The 18,773-nt window shown below is 37.0% G+C and overlaps 1 protein-coding gene across 1 annotated transcript; it reads right to left on the bottom strand.

Annotated features, from left to right (window-relative positions):
• Nucleotides 1-2,516: 2,516 nt before the first annotated feature.
• Nucleotides 2,517-4,469, bottom strand: LOC120202131 (probable galactinol--sucrose galactosyltransferase 1). Its single transcript, XM_039202608.1, has 7 exons — nucleotides 4,380-4,469; nucleotides 3,930-4,255; nucleotides 3,705-3,846; nucleotides 3,529-3,596; nucleotides 3,296-3,430; nucleotides 3,004-3,221; nucleotides 2,517-2,926 (listed from the first exon to the last, which is right to left on the bottom strand). Exons 1-7 carry the CDS (start codon nucleotides 4,467-4,469, stop codon nucleotides 2,517-2,519), a joined length of 1,389 nt encoding a protein of 462 aa, XP_039058539.1.
• Between the last annotated feature and the right edge of the window lie 14,304 nt (nucleotides 4,470-18,773).

Below are 18,773 nucleotides of genomic sequence, written 5' to 3'. Positions count from 1 at the left end.
TTAGTAATATTATTAATTTAAATTTGTTAATAATATAATTAAAATAAAATATTAAATTATATCAAAAAAGAAAAAAGATCAAATATAAAATTTTAACTTAAAAGAAGGATTAAAATCATAATTAGACCTAGGAATTAACAAAGTAATAAACTAAAGGTAAACTACACCAGATACCACCAAACTTTAGGCATTGTATTATTTATACCATTAAACTTTCAATTTTTCCAATTATAATATTGACTTTGATTTTCATTTTATTTATACCACTAAACCGTTAAATCATTAACGACATGATGATGTGGTTAATGGTTGTCGATGTAGACACCTCACCAAAATGACATCGTTTTGATCTGATTGTTAATGATTTGATGGCCCAATGGTATAATTGAAATGAAAATTAAAGTTCAGTGCTATAATTGGCAAAATTAAAAGTTTAATATATAAACGATACAATGCTTAAAGTTCGGTGGTAGCTGATGTAGTTTACCCTAAAATAAATAAACAAGTTTATATTAATAAATGTGAGAATACATGTGTGATGCCGGACGGATGGACCCCATTTCTTAATTTAATTTAATTTTAGTTTATACTAATAATAAAAATGATTTAATTGAGTTGGTTAAGCTACCTGGAAGCAGCTTTGATTAATTATTGATTTGATCTGAGAGATTCAGATCGATTTAGCTTCGTGGAGGCCACCCTTAATTAATACATTAATCAATAATTTATTACTTGTTTGTTTCATTACAATTATTATTTATTAATTTAATAGTTAATTTTCTAATTTTAATTTATTTCTATTTCAAATGTATTATTAATATAAACTTTAAAAAAATTAATAAATTTCAATGATTTTTTTAAATAAATATTTTATAAATTTCATGCAGTGATGAATAATTGGGAAACAGTTGAGTTGTAGAAAATGGGTTCATACAAAAAAAATGAATTTTTACATAAAATGGTATATATTTGAAGATATTAACAGGATTGGGAGAAAAGATATTAATAAGAGGAGTGGTGTGGGGCGAGGGGAATTTTTTTTTTCGGTTCTTAAAATTTCGATTGATTTGACGGATTTAAGTTACACATCTAATTTGATAGGTAAATTTATCACGAAAATTTTTAAGATCTACTTAAATAATATCAAACTATTTATTATTTAGATTAATTTGTGTTGATGGAACCTTAATATTTATGGAAAAGAAAAAAAAAACATAGAATGTCATATTTCATTAATTAATAATTGCTGTAATTATGGCAGGCGACATAATTGACATTTTGCACTGCATGCAAAAATGGGAAATTGTTTGCCATTTCCACGTCTATTTTTCTATTAATTAACATCTTCTCTCGACTAATCTCTGCAATAAATGAAGAAAAGTTGCTACAACCTGAGTGTAAGAATGGATGGTATGTTAGAAGATGAATTTATAAAATTTTAGAGTAAAATATATAAATAGTCTCTCGATTATGGATGTTGATTTGTTGAGTTTTTCGACTATTAAAAGTTGTAAAATAGTCCCATAACTATATGATGTTGCTATGTTTAGTCTCCTGACTATTACAAGTTATAAAATTATTACTCGACTATTCATTATATTTCAAACTTGTCTTTTTTCATTAAAAAGTTTATGATCTTCTGAGCTGGACCTTAAGCTGTTGACTGAGATAATATAAAATTTGATATCAAAATCTCAAACGATTATATAATTCAAACGATTCCGGGATCAAATTTTATCGTATCTCAATCAGTAAGTTAACGTCCAACTCAAACGACCATCAAATTTTTAATGAAAAATAACGAGTTTGAAACATATGAATACTCAAACGACCATTTTGTAAGTTTTAATAGTCGATGATCTCAATAAAACAGCGTTGTATATTCAGAGAACTATTTTATAATTTTTAATAGTAAGGGATCCCAACAAAACAACATCCTATAAATCATTTATGTACTTTATTCAAAATTTGAAGGAATAAAAGTAAATTATAAATAGAAAATACAAATAAAATATATGAAAATTTAAAATCTTTAAGAAATTAATCGCCAACAAAATTGAATTTTCATCAGAAAAGCTTGGAATGGTTACTTTGAAACAGGTTATTTGGTCCAGCCATCTTTGTCCCAAAAGTTTCTGAATCCTTCATCAATGTCCAAATTTAGCTTTTGCCCCACAAGTTGCATTATCATATTCTATATACGCTTCTTATTTTTCAGAGATGATCAGCACAATGTATGACCAGTCCATTAAAAGAGCTGTCTGTCAAAGGTTTACATTCTTTTGTGACTAATTCCATAGCACATTTGGATTTTCACTCCAACCTTATCTAGTTAGTCTTGTTACTTATGCATTTTCCAGAGTTATCAGTTACTTCAACATAAACTGGTTGTTACACCAGTCCATGCACATTTCATTCTTGAAATGAAGTGAACCTCTCAACCGCAAACAGTTCAAACCGTAGACAATCGTCGAAAAAGGGCTCAAAACGGAACGCGACACAGTTTTCGAGTCTCCTTATACCACCGCAACATTATACTTCGGTTCATATAGCTCAATGAGAATGTTCCAGAGGTACTGCTCTTCCTTTGGGACTCCTAGAGCAAAGGTAACCAAACCAGATTCGCCTTTGAATTCGTACACCACGTCTTCCGAATCGACCGTTATCCTTTGTGGTTGAGTCAATGAATAGGCGCCAAACAGACCGCAGCCTCGAACTTTCAAGTTAATAGTTGTAACAGGGTCCTCAGATTCACATTTCAATCCCTTGATGGCCCCTCCTGAATTGAACATCTCGATTAGGCCTATGGGAGCAAATTTAGACCCACTGGACAGTGCCATAACAGGAACAACAGTAAAAACTTCATATTCCCGGTGCTTTAACGTAATCGGGATAGACGCGTTTCTTGCGAGATAAGTCACTTCTCCTGCATCACGGAGAATTTCATTAATCTGCAATTTTCATTTGTATTAAGGAATGAAATAAAAGCTTTGCAATACATACCACCAAGATGTGAATATAAGATGCTATCCCCAGTCCAACCATCCTCAGCTACTTGAGGCAGATACTCAACATCTCTAGCTTTAATAAAGCCTGTGATAGTGGCAGGTTGTTCATCATGGTTAACCATCTTCTTCGTAACCCCGCACCATCCGGCTCCTTGGCAATTGAATACCCCGATGACACCGGTAAAATCGTTTAGGTTCCATATTTTCAGAAGACTGCAAAACCAAAGCGTACATAAGAAAATTAGGGAGGAAGTTGATCCCAAAGGATATTAGCAGATTAGTCTAACCTTTTTCCATCTCTGACTGGATCAGAAAATAAGCAGTCTCTAGTTGGTCTTCCAGGATATTTCGCCCTCAACACGGAACCATCGGGAAGTACAAGCTTCTTCAACAGATTGAAATCATGATGTCCAGGTTTATCACTGCAAAAGCGAAGATCAAGCATCCAATATAAGAAATCAAAATTTCAATTGATTACAGTTAAACAAAAGCCATTAGAACTAATGACCAAAAGTTGCACCTGACATATATAGCACATCCTCCCACAGCACGAGCAGCTCCGTGGTATTCAGTCATTGGATGTAAGCTCTGGCATAAGAATTAATGAATTTATTTTCAATTTAAAACCCAAAAAGCATCAAAACAAAATGGTGAATGTAATACGGAAGGGTGGATAATTATAACTTGTTAGCTTACATGAAACATGTCCCAATCTGGCTGCATAAACTCCCCGATGAAAATGGTATTATAAGCGACTGATGCAATGTGAATCGTATGAGAGGCAGGATCTCTTGGGAAGAAATCATCTGAAGCTCTCATAACAGCCGTGTTCTTTGCACTGCAAAAACAGATTGTTAACTCATGAAAATACATAACTACGGGTATGCGCGATAACATCGTATAACTGATTAGAACAGCTACCTATATAAAGTGTCGGTGTTGTGACTCATACAAGCAATAATCGCATTGTCACGGAAATTACTAGATATTGAGGCCTCTAATGCCTGATGGTATTTTCTAGTGAGTTTTACTCTTCCACCATGTCCGGTTCCAAGAGTTTCAAGAATGCTTTGAACATCAACTTTAACACCATCAATACCAGAAGATGCCAGATATGAATGAAGATCATTGAAGAATTCAAAAGCTTTCTCCGGATTCACTAAACCAACACCATTCATAGTGATGGACTGCAAAACATCAGAATAATCGTTCGACCGTACCCCTGGAGATGAAATAGGATATACTAACTGTAGACACCCGTTTTTGTCCGGGTCTTTTTTATATTATTTAATTTTATTAATTATTATTAATTATTATTATTATTATTATTAAATTATATATTACAAATTTTGTACAGGCCCAATTACACACCCAAGGCCAAATCAGCAGCCAACCCAAAGCCCAGATTGCAAGTGACAAGCCCAATCCCGGAGCCCAACAACCCAGACTGAACCAACCCATCAGATTAGGGTTTCAAACCCTAAATCAGATTAGGGTTTCAAACCCTAAATTAGATTAGGGTTTCAAACCCTAAAACAATTTAGGGTTTCAACCCTAATCCCCTAACTACACAGCCGCCGCTCAAGCCAGATTCCAATCCCCAGCCGCACGTTGATCTTCACCAGTCATTCCTGAGCCGCGTGAGTTGCTGTCGAGCCAACCCGAGCCACCAAGCCGAGATGTCCCGTCGCCGCCGACTGTTCTCCTGCATGAACAGTGACCGGTTCCTGTAAAAACAGTAACCAAGTCAAATAACAGTAGCCTAAATCCGAGAATCCATTTAAAAACAGATTAAATCCCGAAAAATCGGGATGTAATCATGCAAAGTCAGTGAGACCCATCTCCTATTTTTTTCTAAATATCATCATCTCACCAGATAAAAAACATAAAGCAAGGGAAACGAAAGAATAGAGAAAAAAAAAAGGGGGAAACATCCATTCGAAAAAAATAAAAAAAAGATAGAGTAAGAATCTTACCCTGGTTTTTGACCACCACCGTTGCTTCATCGGAGCCAAGCGTCCCTCACCGAAGGTAAAAGAAACTTGTCTTTTTTTTTTTGGGGGCTTGTTGGGTTCGAAATCAAAGGGTTTATCTGGGTATTAGGTCAGTGTAGTGGGTAGATCTAAGGTCGTAGAGAACCTTCTCTGGGTTTGGGTTACTCCCCGTGGCCACCGTTCTACGGTGGCCGGGGAGTTAGGGCCTCTGTTTTAGGCGAAGGAAGATGAAGATATGAGAAGGGAGAGGAATAGCCAAACGGCTGAGGAAATGAGGGAGAGAGCAAATGATTTTAGGGTTTCAGAATAACCCTTAAAAGGGTTATATTTCAGACGTCGAGCGACGTCGTTTTGAAGCATGAGTGAGGCCGAGTGATGGGATTAAGGGCTAATAGCCTATTTGGTCCTCTTACCTCTGTAATCTTGCACGCGTGTTCTTAACATATATGGGTAAATAACAGTTTAGGTCCCTCGAGCTTTTGTAAGGGTTGTAATCTGGTCACTAAATAAATTCCATGCCATCTTATTTCGAGCCTATAGTTTTATTTTGTTTTATTTGAATCACTAGTTGATATATTATGTATGTTTTATGATCTTCGAATTTGGACCTGTGATTTATGTTTTTTTCATTTTAGCCACTGTTCTGGTGTGTTATTCATTTTTGTTAATGTTTTAAATTTGTCCATGACACTTGCATACATTTTATTCTAGTCACTAATTAGCCTATGGTTTAATTACGTTGTAAGGGTCCCCGTGTTTTGTAAGTTGTCTAAGGGCTTAGTGTATTTTATTTATTCTGTACTTCAAGCCCCATATTTTTAAAGTTTACGCATTGGTCACTGGACTGGTTATTGTTAATATTTTTGAAAGTTTAGACATTATACCCTTTATTTATGAAACTTTTATCTTGATCACTACTCTCATATTTTGGGTTGAATATCGATTAATGTCTGTTTATTTTACTTTCATTATATTTTAGTCCTTATCTGTTTATTATTACATTTTATTAGAGTTCGAATTTGGCCATATTTTATGCATGTTTCGTTTTAGTCCTTGTTTAATATTTGGCTTAATTGTGGTTTAGTTCTTTATGTTTTTTTCATTTCATTTTGGTCCCTAATATGATTTATGGTTTATTTGTTTTACTGTTTTTTAATATTTGTTAATTATATTTTAGCCCCTTAAATGTTTTAATATTTATTTTGGTCTGTAATATTTACTAATTTGTATTTTAGCCATTTATGTACGGATGTGCATTTTACTCATTAGATGATTATTGGTATTGTGTTTACTTTAATTTAATATAAATCTTTATATTTCCAATCACATTTATTTTCATTATATTTTTATCTATGTAAGAAATATTCGATTATATTTTCAAGAACACGTATGCGTAGAATGGGCGTGGAAAATACCACTTGGTCGAAGTGGTACGATCCGATACGGCATTTTAACGACATAGGGACTTGTAACAAGTCGAGTATATTTTACTAATTAATTTATTAAAATGTGTGGTACCTTAAGTGATGCTCACTTTATTTTATGAGAATGTAAATTTTAAATTTTCATTTTATATTCGATACACATTTTTAAATAAATGATGAGAGAATATTCTTTACAAGTAAGAAATAGACGAGGTAGCTTTCCCGGCGGAGGATTGCAAATCTCGGGATTTCTTATCGAGAAAGGGTTTTTATTTATTTTAACTAATATTCAATAAATAGATCATAATTTATTTATTATTCTATTTTCATAATTTTTATTGTATTAATGGTTGTTATGTTAATATTAACGATACATAAATTAAGCATATTTTATTTTCTACTCATGACGATATTATTTAGTGGTAATTCAAAGATAGGATATACTTTATAGATAAGAAATAGATGAGGTAGCTTTCCCGTTGGAGGATTGCAAATCTTGAGATTTCTTACCAAATGAAGTATTTCTATTATTTTAACAAATATTCAATAAATAGATCATATTTTTACTTCATATTCAAATTGTAATTTCCACATTTACGACGATGTGTAAGCTACACAGTACCAATTTTGGGCGTTGTGGGGTGTTTACCCTTCCCCACACGTAACCGACTCCCGAACCTGTTTTAAATGAATCTTTGGTAACGTAGACCAAATTTTTGTCTTATAAAATTATTTTTCTTAAAATTGTTTTTAAAAGACGTTTAGGTATTTGACCTACCTAACCCAAAGGTCGATGGCGACTCTTTTCAATTTTATTCAAATCCATTCAAAATCACCAAATTTTCCAAATTAAAGTCATAATTGTTTTTAAAAAATAATATTTAATTGTTTTAAAAAAAATGGTTATGACAGCTTGGCGACTCTGCTGGGGACGTCTAGAGAGTCAGGCTGTCGGTCGCTTATATATGGTCGTTATGGTGGAAATTATAAGTTCGAATCTTTAGTAAAACTATGATCTATTTATTGTATTTTTATTATTTTATCTCTTTATTTTTATATACTAACATTTTAATTGTTTTCATTTTTTTTCAGATATTTCTTAGTTCTCGTTAGGTGTTTTTTATTTTATTTTTATTTTTATTTTCCCTGTTTTTTGAGTCAAAGGTTTGTTTGTTTCTCCTCACACACATCACTTTCATTAGCATAACATGAGCTCTAGACATGAGTTTCGATCCAAATTAGTTAGGGTGATTGCTTTACTCTCGTAAGAATTTATTCTTCGTATGAGTTTTAGCAAATAACCCATGGGATACATACCTTATACCTTCGTAGGAATTTATTCCTCGTATGGGTATAAGGCCGTGAATCCCCTCGAATTGAACTCGGTCCGTTTGAAACCTGTAATGGGTGAGGATTGAGGGTTTGGTAGCCCAAGGGGGCACTGACATCAAGGACAATTCGAGTTCCTTTTTTCCTGTTAGAGCTGAAACCATGCATATAGTGAACCATAGAACGATCACACTAGGTAGAGTCATACTGAACCGCGGTCCGTCAATAGGTACCCAGAATAGGTGTACACAATGGAGAAACCCTCTAACCTTTTTATTTTATTTTATTTATTTATTTTTGAGTGTGTAGAATAGATTTATTCTGTTAAAGCATGTGAAATAGAATTTAGGTGCAGTTAGAATTTAATTAATTTAGGAGGGTAGGGAGCATGTTTGGGTAGGACCCTTTTTGAGGAATATTTAGGGTAGAGAATACATAAATAGAATAGATTTATTTCCCGTTTTACTTATCTTTTTATGTTAAATTTATGCAATTGTTTTGACTAACTGTTTTGTTTGTTTCGTTTATTTTTTTATACTGCATAGACATATCATTAGAAAGGCGATTGATCTGTGAGTATCGATAAAGTGGAAAGACTTTCACGATGGAAAGGAGTTTCCTAAACAAAGAAGTGAATCCAGCAGATGTAAGGAACTGGTCCGAAGCCAAGCAGAAAGAGCAGGGAGATAGTCTATCAGGGAACTACGTGTCGGATCTGTCTGATTATACACCAGCTTCTTTAAAACAGAATGAACTTCAGGGATTGAAAACCATTTTGGAAAATTGGAATCTTATTGAGAGGCAAGCTTTTCAGCAGACTTATGGGGATATATTTCATCTGATATACGTGAAGGTAGATCCGGTTCTCATACGAAGCATAATACAATTTTGGAATCCGGCCTATAGTTGTTTCACATTCAACCGAGAGGACATGACTCCAACCCTCGAGGAATACCAATTTCTGTTGAATTTGCCAAGCGTTAAAGTAGACAAAGTTTACTCCCGATCGATAAAAGGGCCTGCTTTTAAGTCAAAACTTGCAAAGATCTCGGGCACAAGCGACAAATGGGTAAATGATCGCTTGCAACGCAAGGGAGAAAGTGAGGGAGTGCCGTGGTCTCACTTACAAAAGATAGCTGAAGCACATGTAGACGAAAACGTGCGTAGAGATGTATTTGCTTTGGGTATATACGGTTTGGTAATCTTTCCAAAATGTTTGGGATTGATCGAGCTAGCAGTAGTTGATTTGGTTGAGAAGTTAGGAAGAGAGGTGAATCCAGTCCATGCGATTCTTGCTGAAACTTTCCGATCTTTGAATATATGTAGAAGGTTGGGGGGAGGTCGTTTTATGGGCCGTGCTCAATTGCTTACTGTGTGGATCAGAAGCCATTTCTGGAAGGAAGAAAAAGTCAACTATAATCGTTTTTTGAAAGATTATTCTCCTGTTGCTGAGTACCTTACGAAGGAGTGGCCTGAAGTATCTCAGAAAGATCAATGGATTGATTTCTTCCGGAATCTACAGAGTCAAAACATAGCATGGCGAACACCGTGGCTGATGCATACACAAATCTTGTTCAAGTGTGGAGATTTGGACTGGATTATATTACTGGGACTGTGGGGAGGAGTGGGATACGCTCCTTTGTTGATATTGAGACAGTACGGTGCCCGACAGTTTGTTCCCGTGACTCATGGGTTGACTGGTGCTGAATTTGATTATAAAGAAGGCAATTATAGAAAGAAAATCAAAGATGTGGCTGATTCTTGGAGGATGACTTTTAGGACTAAAGTAATTGGAGCGGATGTTATCTTGACGCCTGATTATGAAGCCTGGAGAATCAAGAGGGTAAATGATAAGATACCTTTAACATCTGGAGAGGGATCAAGGTCGATAGAAGAACAAATCAGAAATATCCCTTCGAATTTGGAAATCCAAAGAATTGAGTTTGAAATGGAAAAGGCTAAAGATTCCAAGAAATAGAAGAGATGGAGAGAGAAAACTTCATGTTGACTATCGAGGCTGATTTTCATGCCAGACAGTTTATAATGATGAGAGAACGGAAAGAGGAGGTGGAAGCCGATTTAGAAGACTTAAAAAAGGATTATCAAAGGGTGCAGCAAGTGAGAAAGAGACTTGGATCCAGAGAATTAGCGGCTGCAAGACGGCGAATCAAAAATCTGGAAATTGAGAACAAGTGTCAGATCAAGAAGATAGAAGCTGGAAAAGCAAAAGTATGCGAGTTAGAAGCCGATAAAAAGGAATTGATCAAGCAGTATAAAGCTGAGGCTCGTAGAGCTCAAAAACTCCATGAAGAAAAAGAAGTCAGCCTGAAAGAATTAGAAGAAGAAAAAATCAAGTCCAGGGGTTAAAAACTGAGATGAACAGTATAATTGAGGACTTTGAGGACAAAGATCGAAGAATTTTAGAGCTCGAAGAAGAAAGAAAGCAAAAGAAAGAAGAGATGTGGTCTGAGAGACAGGGATGGAATCGATTCCTCGATAGAAAGCAGGCAGAGATTGGATCGTGGATGCAGAGATTCTCGACAAAAGTCAGCAAGTAGATGAGCTCACGGGAGAAATGGGAGAATTACAGATGAGATTCGAACATGAGATGAACCAATCTCGAGCTATGAATGATGAGCTCAAAGTCATGTATCGAACCTTGAGCAATCCCTTCTGCAAGTGCAAGTTCCTCCCGCTTCAGTGGACCTAAGATTGCTCTCGAAGAAAACAAATCCTTCCAGAAGGAAATCAGAGAATTGAAAGGTGAACTCCAGAAATGCCGAATTCATATTACCAGTCTAGAAAAAGAAATCAAACGCATCAATAAGGGATGGGAAAATACATATGAGCACTATCGATCCTTGGTAGAAGAACGCGAGCGCATGATGGGGGAAGCTATTGCTCAAATGGGTGAAGTGGCTAGGTACATGAACGAATTAGCCAATAGAGCGGAGATCATCCAACTGCGCACAAATCCGGTTTCTGAATATACAAGGGAGATCATTGCCATTATGAATGAAATTGTAGAGCTGAGTCTGAGGGCTAGGCCTTATATGTAATAGAACTCCTTTGTAATGAGTGAAACTTTTTATCCAATGAAAGTATTTCCGAATGGTTACTGCTTGGGTCAACGCCTTTTATTTGCATTTCATACTTGCATCATTCATTATGCATAAGTATATTCATCATTTATAATGCATCACCAATAAAATGTATCATTTATAGCACATTACCAATAATATGCATTCGAATTTAAAAGAACAATAAAATTAATTTCCGAAGGGTTATGTGACAGACGATTCTGGCAAGTAAGAACTCCAATCCTTATCACACGCGAAGTAGAGCCATGGAGGCCAAACTTGATCAATTAAAGAAAGAAATGCAAGAAGATTTACTAAGAATACAACAAGAATGGCAGGCAAAGATGGATCAGTCACAAAAGTCAATTATAGATCAAATCCTGCAAAGCCAGTCTAATATGATGAATGAGATGATGACCAAGATGTCTGGGTTACGTACTGAAACAGTTAAAGAACCAAGCACTGCCCCTGTTGAAGTTTCTAGGCATGAGTCTACCCCGAGACTAGTTATCTCACCTGAAAAGCTAGTTGAACATCCTGCAGGGTCTTCAGCTGTAAAGGTTCAAATGGCCACGACTAACCCTCAAAACAGTCCTTATGAGTATATTGATGTAGATCCTGAGGAAATGGAGAAACCTAAAATGGAAGTACCAGAGCATTTAAAGGATTGGTGCAAAGGGTTTTTTAAAGAAATGGGAAAGCAGGGTTCTCAAGACGGAATGAATGCAGAGGAATTGAGTCTTGTGCCAGACCTAGTATTACCACCAAAGTTCAAAATGCCAGAATTTGAAAAGTATGATGGGAAAACTTGTCCTGTTGCTCACTTGACCATGTTTTGTCGAAGAATGACAGGATTTGTGAAGGATGATGGGCTATTAATTCACTGTTTCCAGGCCAGCTTGACGGGTCAGCTGTCAGATGGTATACCAATTAACCCGAGCTAAAATAGGGTCTTGGAAGGATTTGGCCAATGCATTTAAAGAACAATATCAACACGTTACCGACATGATGCCTGATCGTGTTACTCTCCAAAATATGGAGATGAAGCATAATGAGACCTTCCGACAATACGCTCAGCGCTGGAGGGATATTGCCGCTCAGGTGCATCCACCGCTTATTGAGAGGGAGTTTATAACCATGTTTATAGATACGTTAAAATCTCCTTATATTGATCATATGTTAGGAGTGGCCACTAAGAGCTTCTCTGATATCGTGATGTGCGGAGAGATGATCGAGAGAGCATTAAAGAAGGGGCAGATTGTCGTAGCCAAATTCCTGCAAAGAAACCCTATGTGAAAAGGAAAGAAGGAGAGGTGAATAATGTAAATTTCTCTGTGAGTAAGCCGAAGATGGGAAATTCTTCTTCATCTCAAGGAGAGACTAAGCGCGAGTATAACAATGAAAGGATGACGTTCACTCCCATACCAATGACTTACAGTGAGCTCTTCCATGGATTAGTCCAAGCTCACGTAGTGTCACCAAAATTCATTGATCCAATTAAACCACCTTATCCAAAATGGTTCAACGAAAATGAGACATGCGAATATCATGCAAATCTCAGAGGACATAACATTGAAAAGTGTCTCGCTTTCAAAAGAGTGGTTGAAGATCTGATCAAGAGAAAGGTGGTGTCCTTTAATGATTCTGAAGCACCCTGTGTTGCTGCAAACCCTTCCAAATCATCAGAATCAGGGAGTGAACGCTATTGAGAAAAATCAGAAAATTAAGAGGAGAATTGAAGAAATAAGAACACCACTGAAATGGGTATATGCTAAAATAAAGGAGAGAGGGATGTTGAGCCCTAGAAATGAATGCTCAACGGAAAAGACAGAGAACTTTTGTGAATACCATGGTGAAAATGGTCATCAAATTCAGGACTGTCAAGAATTCAGGCAAATAGTCCAAGAATTAATGACAAGCAGGAGTTGCAGTTCTATGAAGAAAGAATGAGTGAGAATGAAATATATCTGCGCTTCTGAAGAAAATTCAAGGGAAGCTGAAAAGAATTTAAAAAAGCCTGTCCTGGTCATATCAAAACCAAATTATGAGGCCAGCAGTGGAAGTATAACATCTAGGGTGGTGATCAAAACCCCTGCGCCTTTTGCCTACAAGAGTAACAAGAGTGTTCCCTGGGACTATACATGCCAAATTAATACTCCTGAGAGTAAGAAGGAAGAGGTTGCTGAAGTTGGATTTTTCACCAGGAGTGGAAGATGCTATGCTCCTGGAAAGGCTGATAAAGCAAGAGATGTGGTTATTAAAGATCCTGATGATAAATTAAATGAGCCTGTTAAGATTGAGGAGGCTCAGGAATTTTTAAAATTTCTGAAACACATCGAGTATAACATTGTGGAACAGCTTCATAAGACCCCAGCGCGGATTTCAATGTTATCTCTACTGTTGCATTCGGAAGTACATCGAAATACTCTGATCAAAGTGCTGAATGAAACTTTTGTAGGGAAGGATATACCAGTGGAACGTGTGGACAGGATGGTAAACCATATTAATGCAGATAATTTCATTTTTTTTATGATGAAATACCTGAAGAAGGAAAAGGCAGGGGCAAGGCTTTACACATTACGGCTCATTGCAAAGGAGTCATCGTCTCAGGGGTGTTAATTGACAACGGATCGGCCTTGAATGTTATGCCATTCGCCACTCTGAATAGACTTCCTGTGGATGTATCACAAATGAGGGTTTGTGGCAATGCTGTAAGGGCATTTGATGGGACAGAACGCAAAATAATGGGGAAGATGATTATCCCTCTCAGAATTGGCCCTACAACATTTGAAGTAGATTTTGTTGTCATGGATATCCATCCGAGTTATAGCTGCTTGCTGGGGAGACCCTGGATTCACATGGCTGGGGCAGTTCCTTCCTCCCTTCACCAAAAGCTCCGATTCATTGTTGATGGGACTCTGGTGAGCATCAAAGCGGAAGAAGACATCATTGCCTCTATCACTACAGATGCACCATATGTAGGGGTAGATGAAAATGCACTAGAGTCCTCTTTCCAGTCCTTGGAATTTGTTAATGCTACTTTTATCTCTGAAGGCAAAAGGATTCCCATTCCTCATATTTCAAAAAATACAAAGATGCAATTAAAGGAGACATTAGCTAGAGGAGCAAAGGTAGGGAAAGGCTTGGGAAAGAAACTGCAAGGCATCACTGAAGGGCCGACTCCAGTTCCTAAAAGAAATTATTTTGGTCTCGGATACAAACCAACGTACCATGATAAAGTCAAGGATGCACAAAAGCTTAAGGAAAGGAGGAAGGCAAGAGTAAAGGGAGAAGACCTTGTTTGGGGACCCATGGTCATTCCACCACTCTCCAAATCTTTTGTGTCTGGAGGATTTATGATTGACACGCTGAAACAGTCAGGGGATATTGAAGATACAGAATTTGTTGAAGATTTATTGGGAAGCCTGAGCATCAACGTTATCACAGAAGAGTCTACTGGAGAGTGTTCATTGGCATCAATCCGTCCGTGTCCTCCTGGCTATGTTTTGAACAATTACACTGTTGAAGAACTCCCTGTGTTCTATAAGCACTTTTCAAAGTAATGCATAATAACAAATCTGTCTCCTTTTGACCCAAATATAATAGGGCTTTTGTAAAAGGACAAATTGGTATTTGTCATTGCTTTAATGAAACAGTGTTCTTCTTTCATTCTAATCTTAGCAAGTATTTTATCATCTCTTGAGTATTCTTTATTCTTTATTGATAATTATTCTCTTGATAAATATTAGATAAAATTTTTGTCCACAACCAATATACTCCTTTTGATTCGCAGGTCTTCAGATATCAACTGTTCGAGTAATGATACTTTTGAACCACAAATTGATTTTGAAATGACATGTGTCTCGAAGAATCTGAGGGTTATAAGATGAAGAGGAATGTGAGTTAAACTCTGAGCTTGTTAGAATGATGGAGCAAGAAGATAGACAAATATTGCCCCACAAAGAGACAACTGAAACAATAAACTTGGGAACAGAGAGGATATAAGGAAGTTAAAATTGGCACTTCACTCTCACCAAAATAAGATGGTCTTATAAGCCTTCTTCGGGAATATAGGGATGTGTTTGCTTGGTCTTATCAAGATATGCCGGGTTGGAGACTGACATTGTGATGCACAAGCTACCAATAAAGCCGGAATGCAAGCCTGTTCAGCAAAAACTTCGAAGAATGAGACCAGATATGCTATTAAAAATCAAGGAAGAAGTGAAGAAACAATTCGATGCTGGATTTTTACAAGTGGCCAAGTACCCTGAATGGGTAGCAAACATAGTACCAGTTCCAAAAAAGATGGCAAAGTTCGAATGTGTGTTGACTACCGGGATCTCAATCGAGCGAGCCCCAAAGATAATTTTCCACTCCCACATATCGATACTTTGGTTGACAATACGGCTGGTCATGCTCTTTTCTCTTTCATGGATGGTTTCTCAGGTTACAATCAAATTAAGATGGACCCAGAAGACATGGAAAGACAACTTTTGTGACAATGTGGGGTACGTTTTGTTACAAGGTGATGCCCTTTGGACTTAAGAAACGGGGCAACATATCAAAGAGCCATGGTTACGTTGTTTCCACGATATGATGCACAGGGATATAGAAGTGTACGTGGATGATATGATTGCCAAATCACAAACTGGAGAAGAACATGTAAAAGTCTTAAGGAAACTATTTCTAAGATTAAAGAAATACCAGCTCAAGCTTAACCGGCCAAGTGCACATTTGGAGCTACTTCAGGGAAGTTATTGGGATTGTAGTCAGTGAGAATGGGATAGAAATAGATCCTGATAAAGTCAAAGCAATTTTGGAATTACCTCCCCCTAGACAAAAAGGAAGTACGAGGTTTTCTGGGAGGTTAAATTATATTGCCAGATTCATCTCTCAGTTGACGAGAAATGTGATCCAATATTCCGATTACTGAGAAAGCAAAACCCAGGAGAATGGGATGATAGTTGCCAAGAATGCTTCGATAGAATTAAGAGTTACTTAATTATGCTCCTGTCTTGATGCCACCAATCCCAAACAAACCATTGATTTTATATTTGACTGTCTTTGAGAAGTCAATGGGATGTGTGTTGGCCAACATGACGAAACTGGAAGAAGAGAACGAGCTATTTACTATCTCAGTAAGAAATTCACTGACTGTGAGACTCGATACTCCTCTATCGAAAAGCTGTGTTGTGCTTAGTATGGACTACTAAGAGGCTGAGACAATATTTGTTGTATATACTACCTGGTTGATATCAAGACTGGATCCGTTAAAGTACCTGATGGAATCAACGGCTCTAACTGGAAGGATGGCGAGATGGCAAATGTTGTTGTCCGAATTTGATATAGTCTACATGAACCAGAAATCAGTTAAAGGGAGTGCTATTGCAGATTTCCTGGCAAGCAGAGCATTAGAAGACTATGAGCCAGTAAAATTTGATTTTCCGAATGAGGACTTGATGAGTATATTTGTTACTGAAGAAGATACTCCGAAAATGAAGCATGGAAAATGAACTTCGATGGCGCTTCTAATGCTGTGGGACATGGAATTGGGGCAATACTAGTTTCACCTGAGGGAGATCATTATCCTTGTACTAGTAGGCTCGCCTTTGAATGCACTAACAATATGGCGGAATATGAAGCATGTATCTTAGGTATTCAAGCTGCAATTGAGCGCAAAGTTAAAAGCCTGGAAGTATTCGGCGATTCTGCTCTGGTATTTATCAGCTTCGGGGGAATGGATGACTCGAGACTCCAAGTTGATAGAATACAAGAACTTAGTGATGGAGTTGATCAAAGAGTTTGAAGAAATTTCTTTTGCTTATCTTCCTCGTGAAGAAAATCAAATGGCAGATGCCTTGGCTACGTTGGCAGCTATGTTTAAGGCCGATGATCAATCTCGAATGATGCCTATTCGGATGAGTATAAGAGAAATGCCAGCTCATTGTTGCAACATAGAGGAAGAAGAGGATGATAATCTCCCATGGTATTATGATATTCTCCAATACGTAAAGTATCGGGCTTACCCGGCGGAGGCACTGAGAATGATAAACGGACCTTAAGAAGATTAGCAATGGGGTATGTCCTTGATGGAGATATATTGTATAAAAAGGGCAAGGATCAGGTGCTTTTGAGATGTGTGGATAGAATCGAGGCCAAGAAAATACTTGAGGAAGTCCATGAAGGAGTTTGTGGAACACATGCTAATGGATTCACAATGGTTAGAAAAATCATGAGGTTTGGGTACTATTGGTCCACTATGGAAGGAGATTGTATCAGATTTGCTCGAAGATGTCATAAATGCCAGATTCATGAAACCAAATACATGTTCCTCCTTCACCACTCCATGTAATGAACGCACCTTGGCCATTTTCAATGTGGGGCATCGATGTCATTGGGGCAATTTCACCGAAGGCCTCAAATGGACATCGTTTTATCTTAGTGGCTATAGACTACTTCACCAAATGGGTTGAAGCTGCCTCTTATGCTAATGTCACAAAAGGAGCAGTGTGCAGGTTTCTAAAAAGAGAAATCATTTGTAGATATGGAACACCTGAAAGGATCATCACAGATAATGCATTGAATTTGAACAACGATTTAATGAAGGAAGTTTGCACAAAGTTAAAGATCAAACATCACAATTCGGCTCCTTATCGCCCAAAAATGAATGGGGCAGTAGAGGCAGCGAATAAAAACATCAAGAAGATCATCACAAAAGCAACTGAAACATATAGGGACTGGCATGAAAAATTACCTTTTGCGTTGCGGCTTATCGCACGTCCGTTCGTACATCTACTGGGGCAACACCATTCTCTTTGGTATATGGGATGGAAGCAGTTTTACCTGTTGAGGTGGAAATACCTTCTTTGAGAGTATTGATGGAGTTGAAACTGGACGAGGCTGATTGGGTACAAAGTAGGTTTGATCAATTAAATTTGATTGAGGAGAAAAGGCTGAGAGCTATATGCCATGGCCAAATGTACCAGAAAAGGATGATACGAGCATATGACAAGAAAGTCAGACCTCGAGAATTTCGTGAAGGCGATTTGGTACTAAAAAAGATCTACCTATGCAAAAAGACTTTCGAGGGAAGTGGATGCCGAACTGGGAAGGTCCCTATGTTGTAAAAAAGGCATTCTCAGGAGGAGCTTTGGTGTTAACAGAAATGGATGGGGAAGATTTGCCTAATCCCGTGAATTCAGATTCGGTCAAACGATATTACACTTAAAAAAAAATGAAAAAGAAGAAAATAAAATAAAGGAGGGTTCAAGATGAAAACCCAAAATGGGCATCTTGAAACCAAAGGAGGATTCGAGTTGAAAATCCGTAATGGACGGCTCGAATAATCAGAAATTGAAATGGTGGATTCCCTCGGAAGCCTAACAGTTTAGGAAAGACTCTCATGCTCACACATCTTTGTACGATCTGAATCTTCGAAAACACATGTCAACTTTCGAGAAAGATTTGGGGTGAAGAAATAGAAGGACTCAGCATTTGATATTCACTATATTTGTCCATTGTTTTTCCTTTGTATATACTTGTTTCTTGTCCCAAAAGATTGTACTTTCTCATTACCTATCTTCAGTGAAATTTTTGAAGTTGATTCAATATCCTCGCATATATTCACCAAATTACTAATCAATAACATCGGTTATTATGCCTTACTCTGAAAAAGTTAGAGTATGGGGATTTTGAAACAGGTGTTCGCCAGAGAACACATACAAAGGCACGCTCCCATAAATCATTGCAAACCATTGAAAAAAGGGTTTTAAAGAAATCAGTTTCAACATAATCATACTTTTCAAGCAAGAAGTCCCAATTTAAAGGCATGCAACAAGGAGAGGCATTCTGAATGAATTTTCTCTAAAAAATCAATCAATGACCAAAGAATCAAAGAGGCAAGATAAACTCTCTCGGGGTAGATCGGGGGGGACCAAG

The sequence above is a fragment of the Hibiscus syriacus genome, unplaced genomic scaffold (genome assembly GCF_006381635.1).
Source record: "Hibiscus syriacus cultivar Baekdansim isolate YM2019G1 unplaced genomic scaffold, ASM638163v2 tig00008256_pilon, whole genome shotgun sequence".
In the NCBI taxonomy this organism is placed as follows: domain Eukaryota; kingdom Viridiplantae; phylum Streptophyta; class Magnoliopsida; order Malvales; family Malvaceae; genus Hibiscus; species Hibiscus syriacus.
This window is presented reverse-complemented; position numbering and strand designations above follow the sequence as displayed.

Excerpts from the sequence above, each read along its gene's own strand:
- LOC120202131 (XM_039202608.1), bottom strand. The coding sequence starts at position 4,469 with ATGGGTTGGTTCAGTCTGGGTTGTTGGGCTCCGGGATTGGGCTTGTCA. Across the intron at positions 3,597-3,704 it reads CAGATTGGGACATGTTTCAT|AGCTTACATCCAATGACTGA; the intron begins GTAAGCTAACAA and ends TTCTTATGCCAG. Across the intron at positions 2,927-3,003 it reads CTTATATTCACATCTTGGTG|GAGAAGTGACTTATCTCGCA; the intron begins GTATGTATTGCA and ends TCCGTGATGCAG.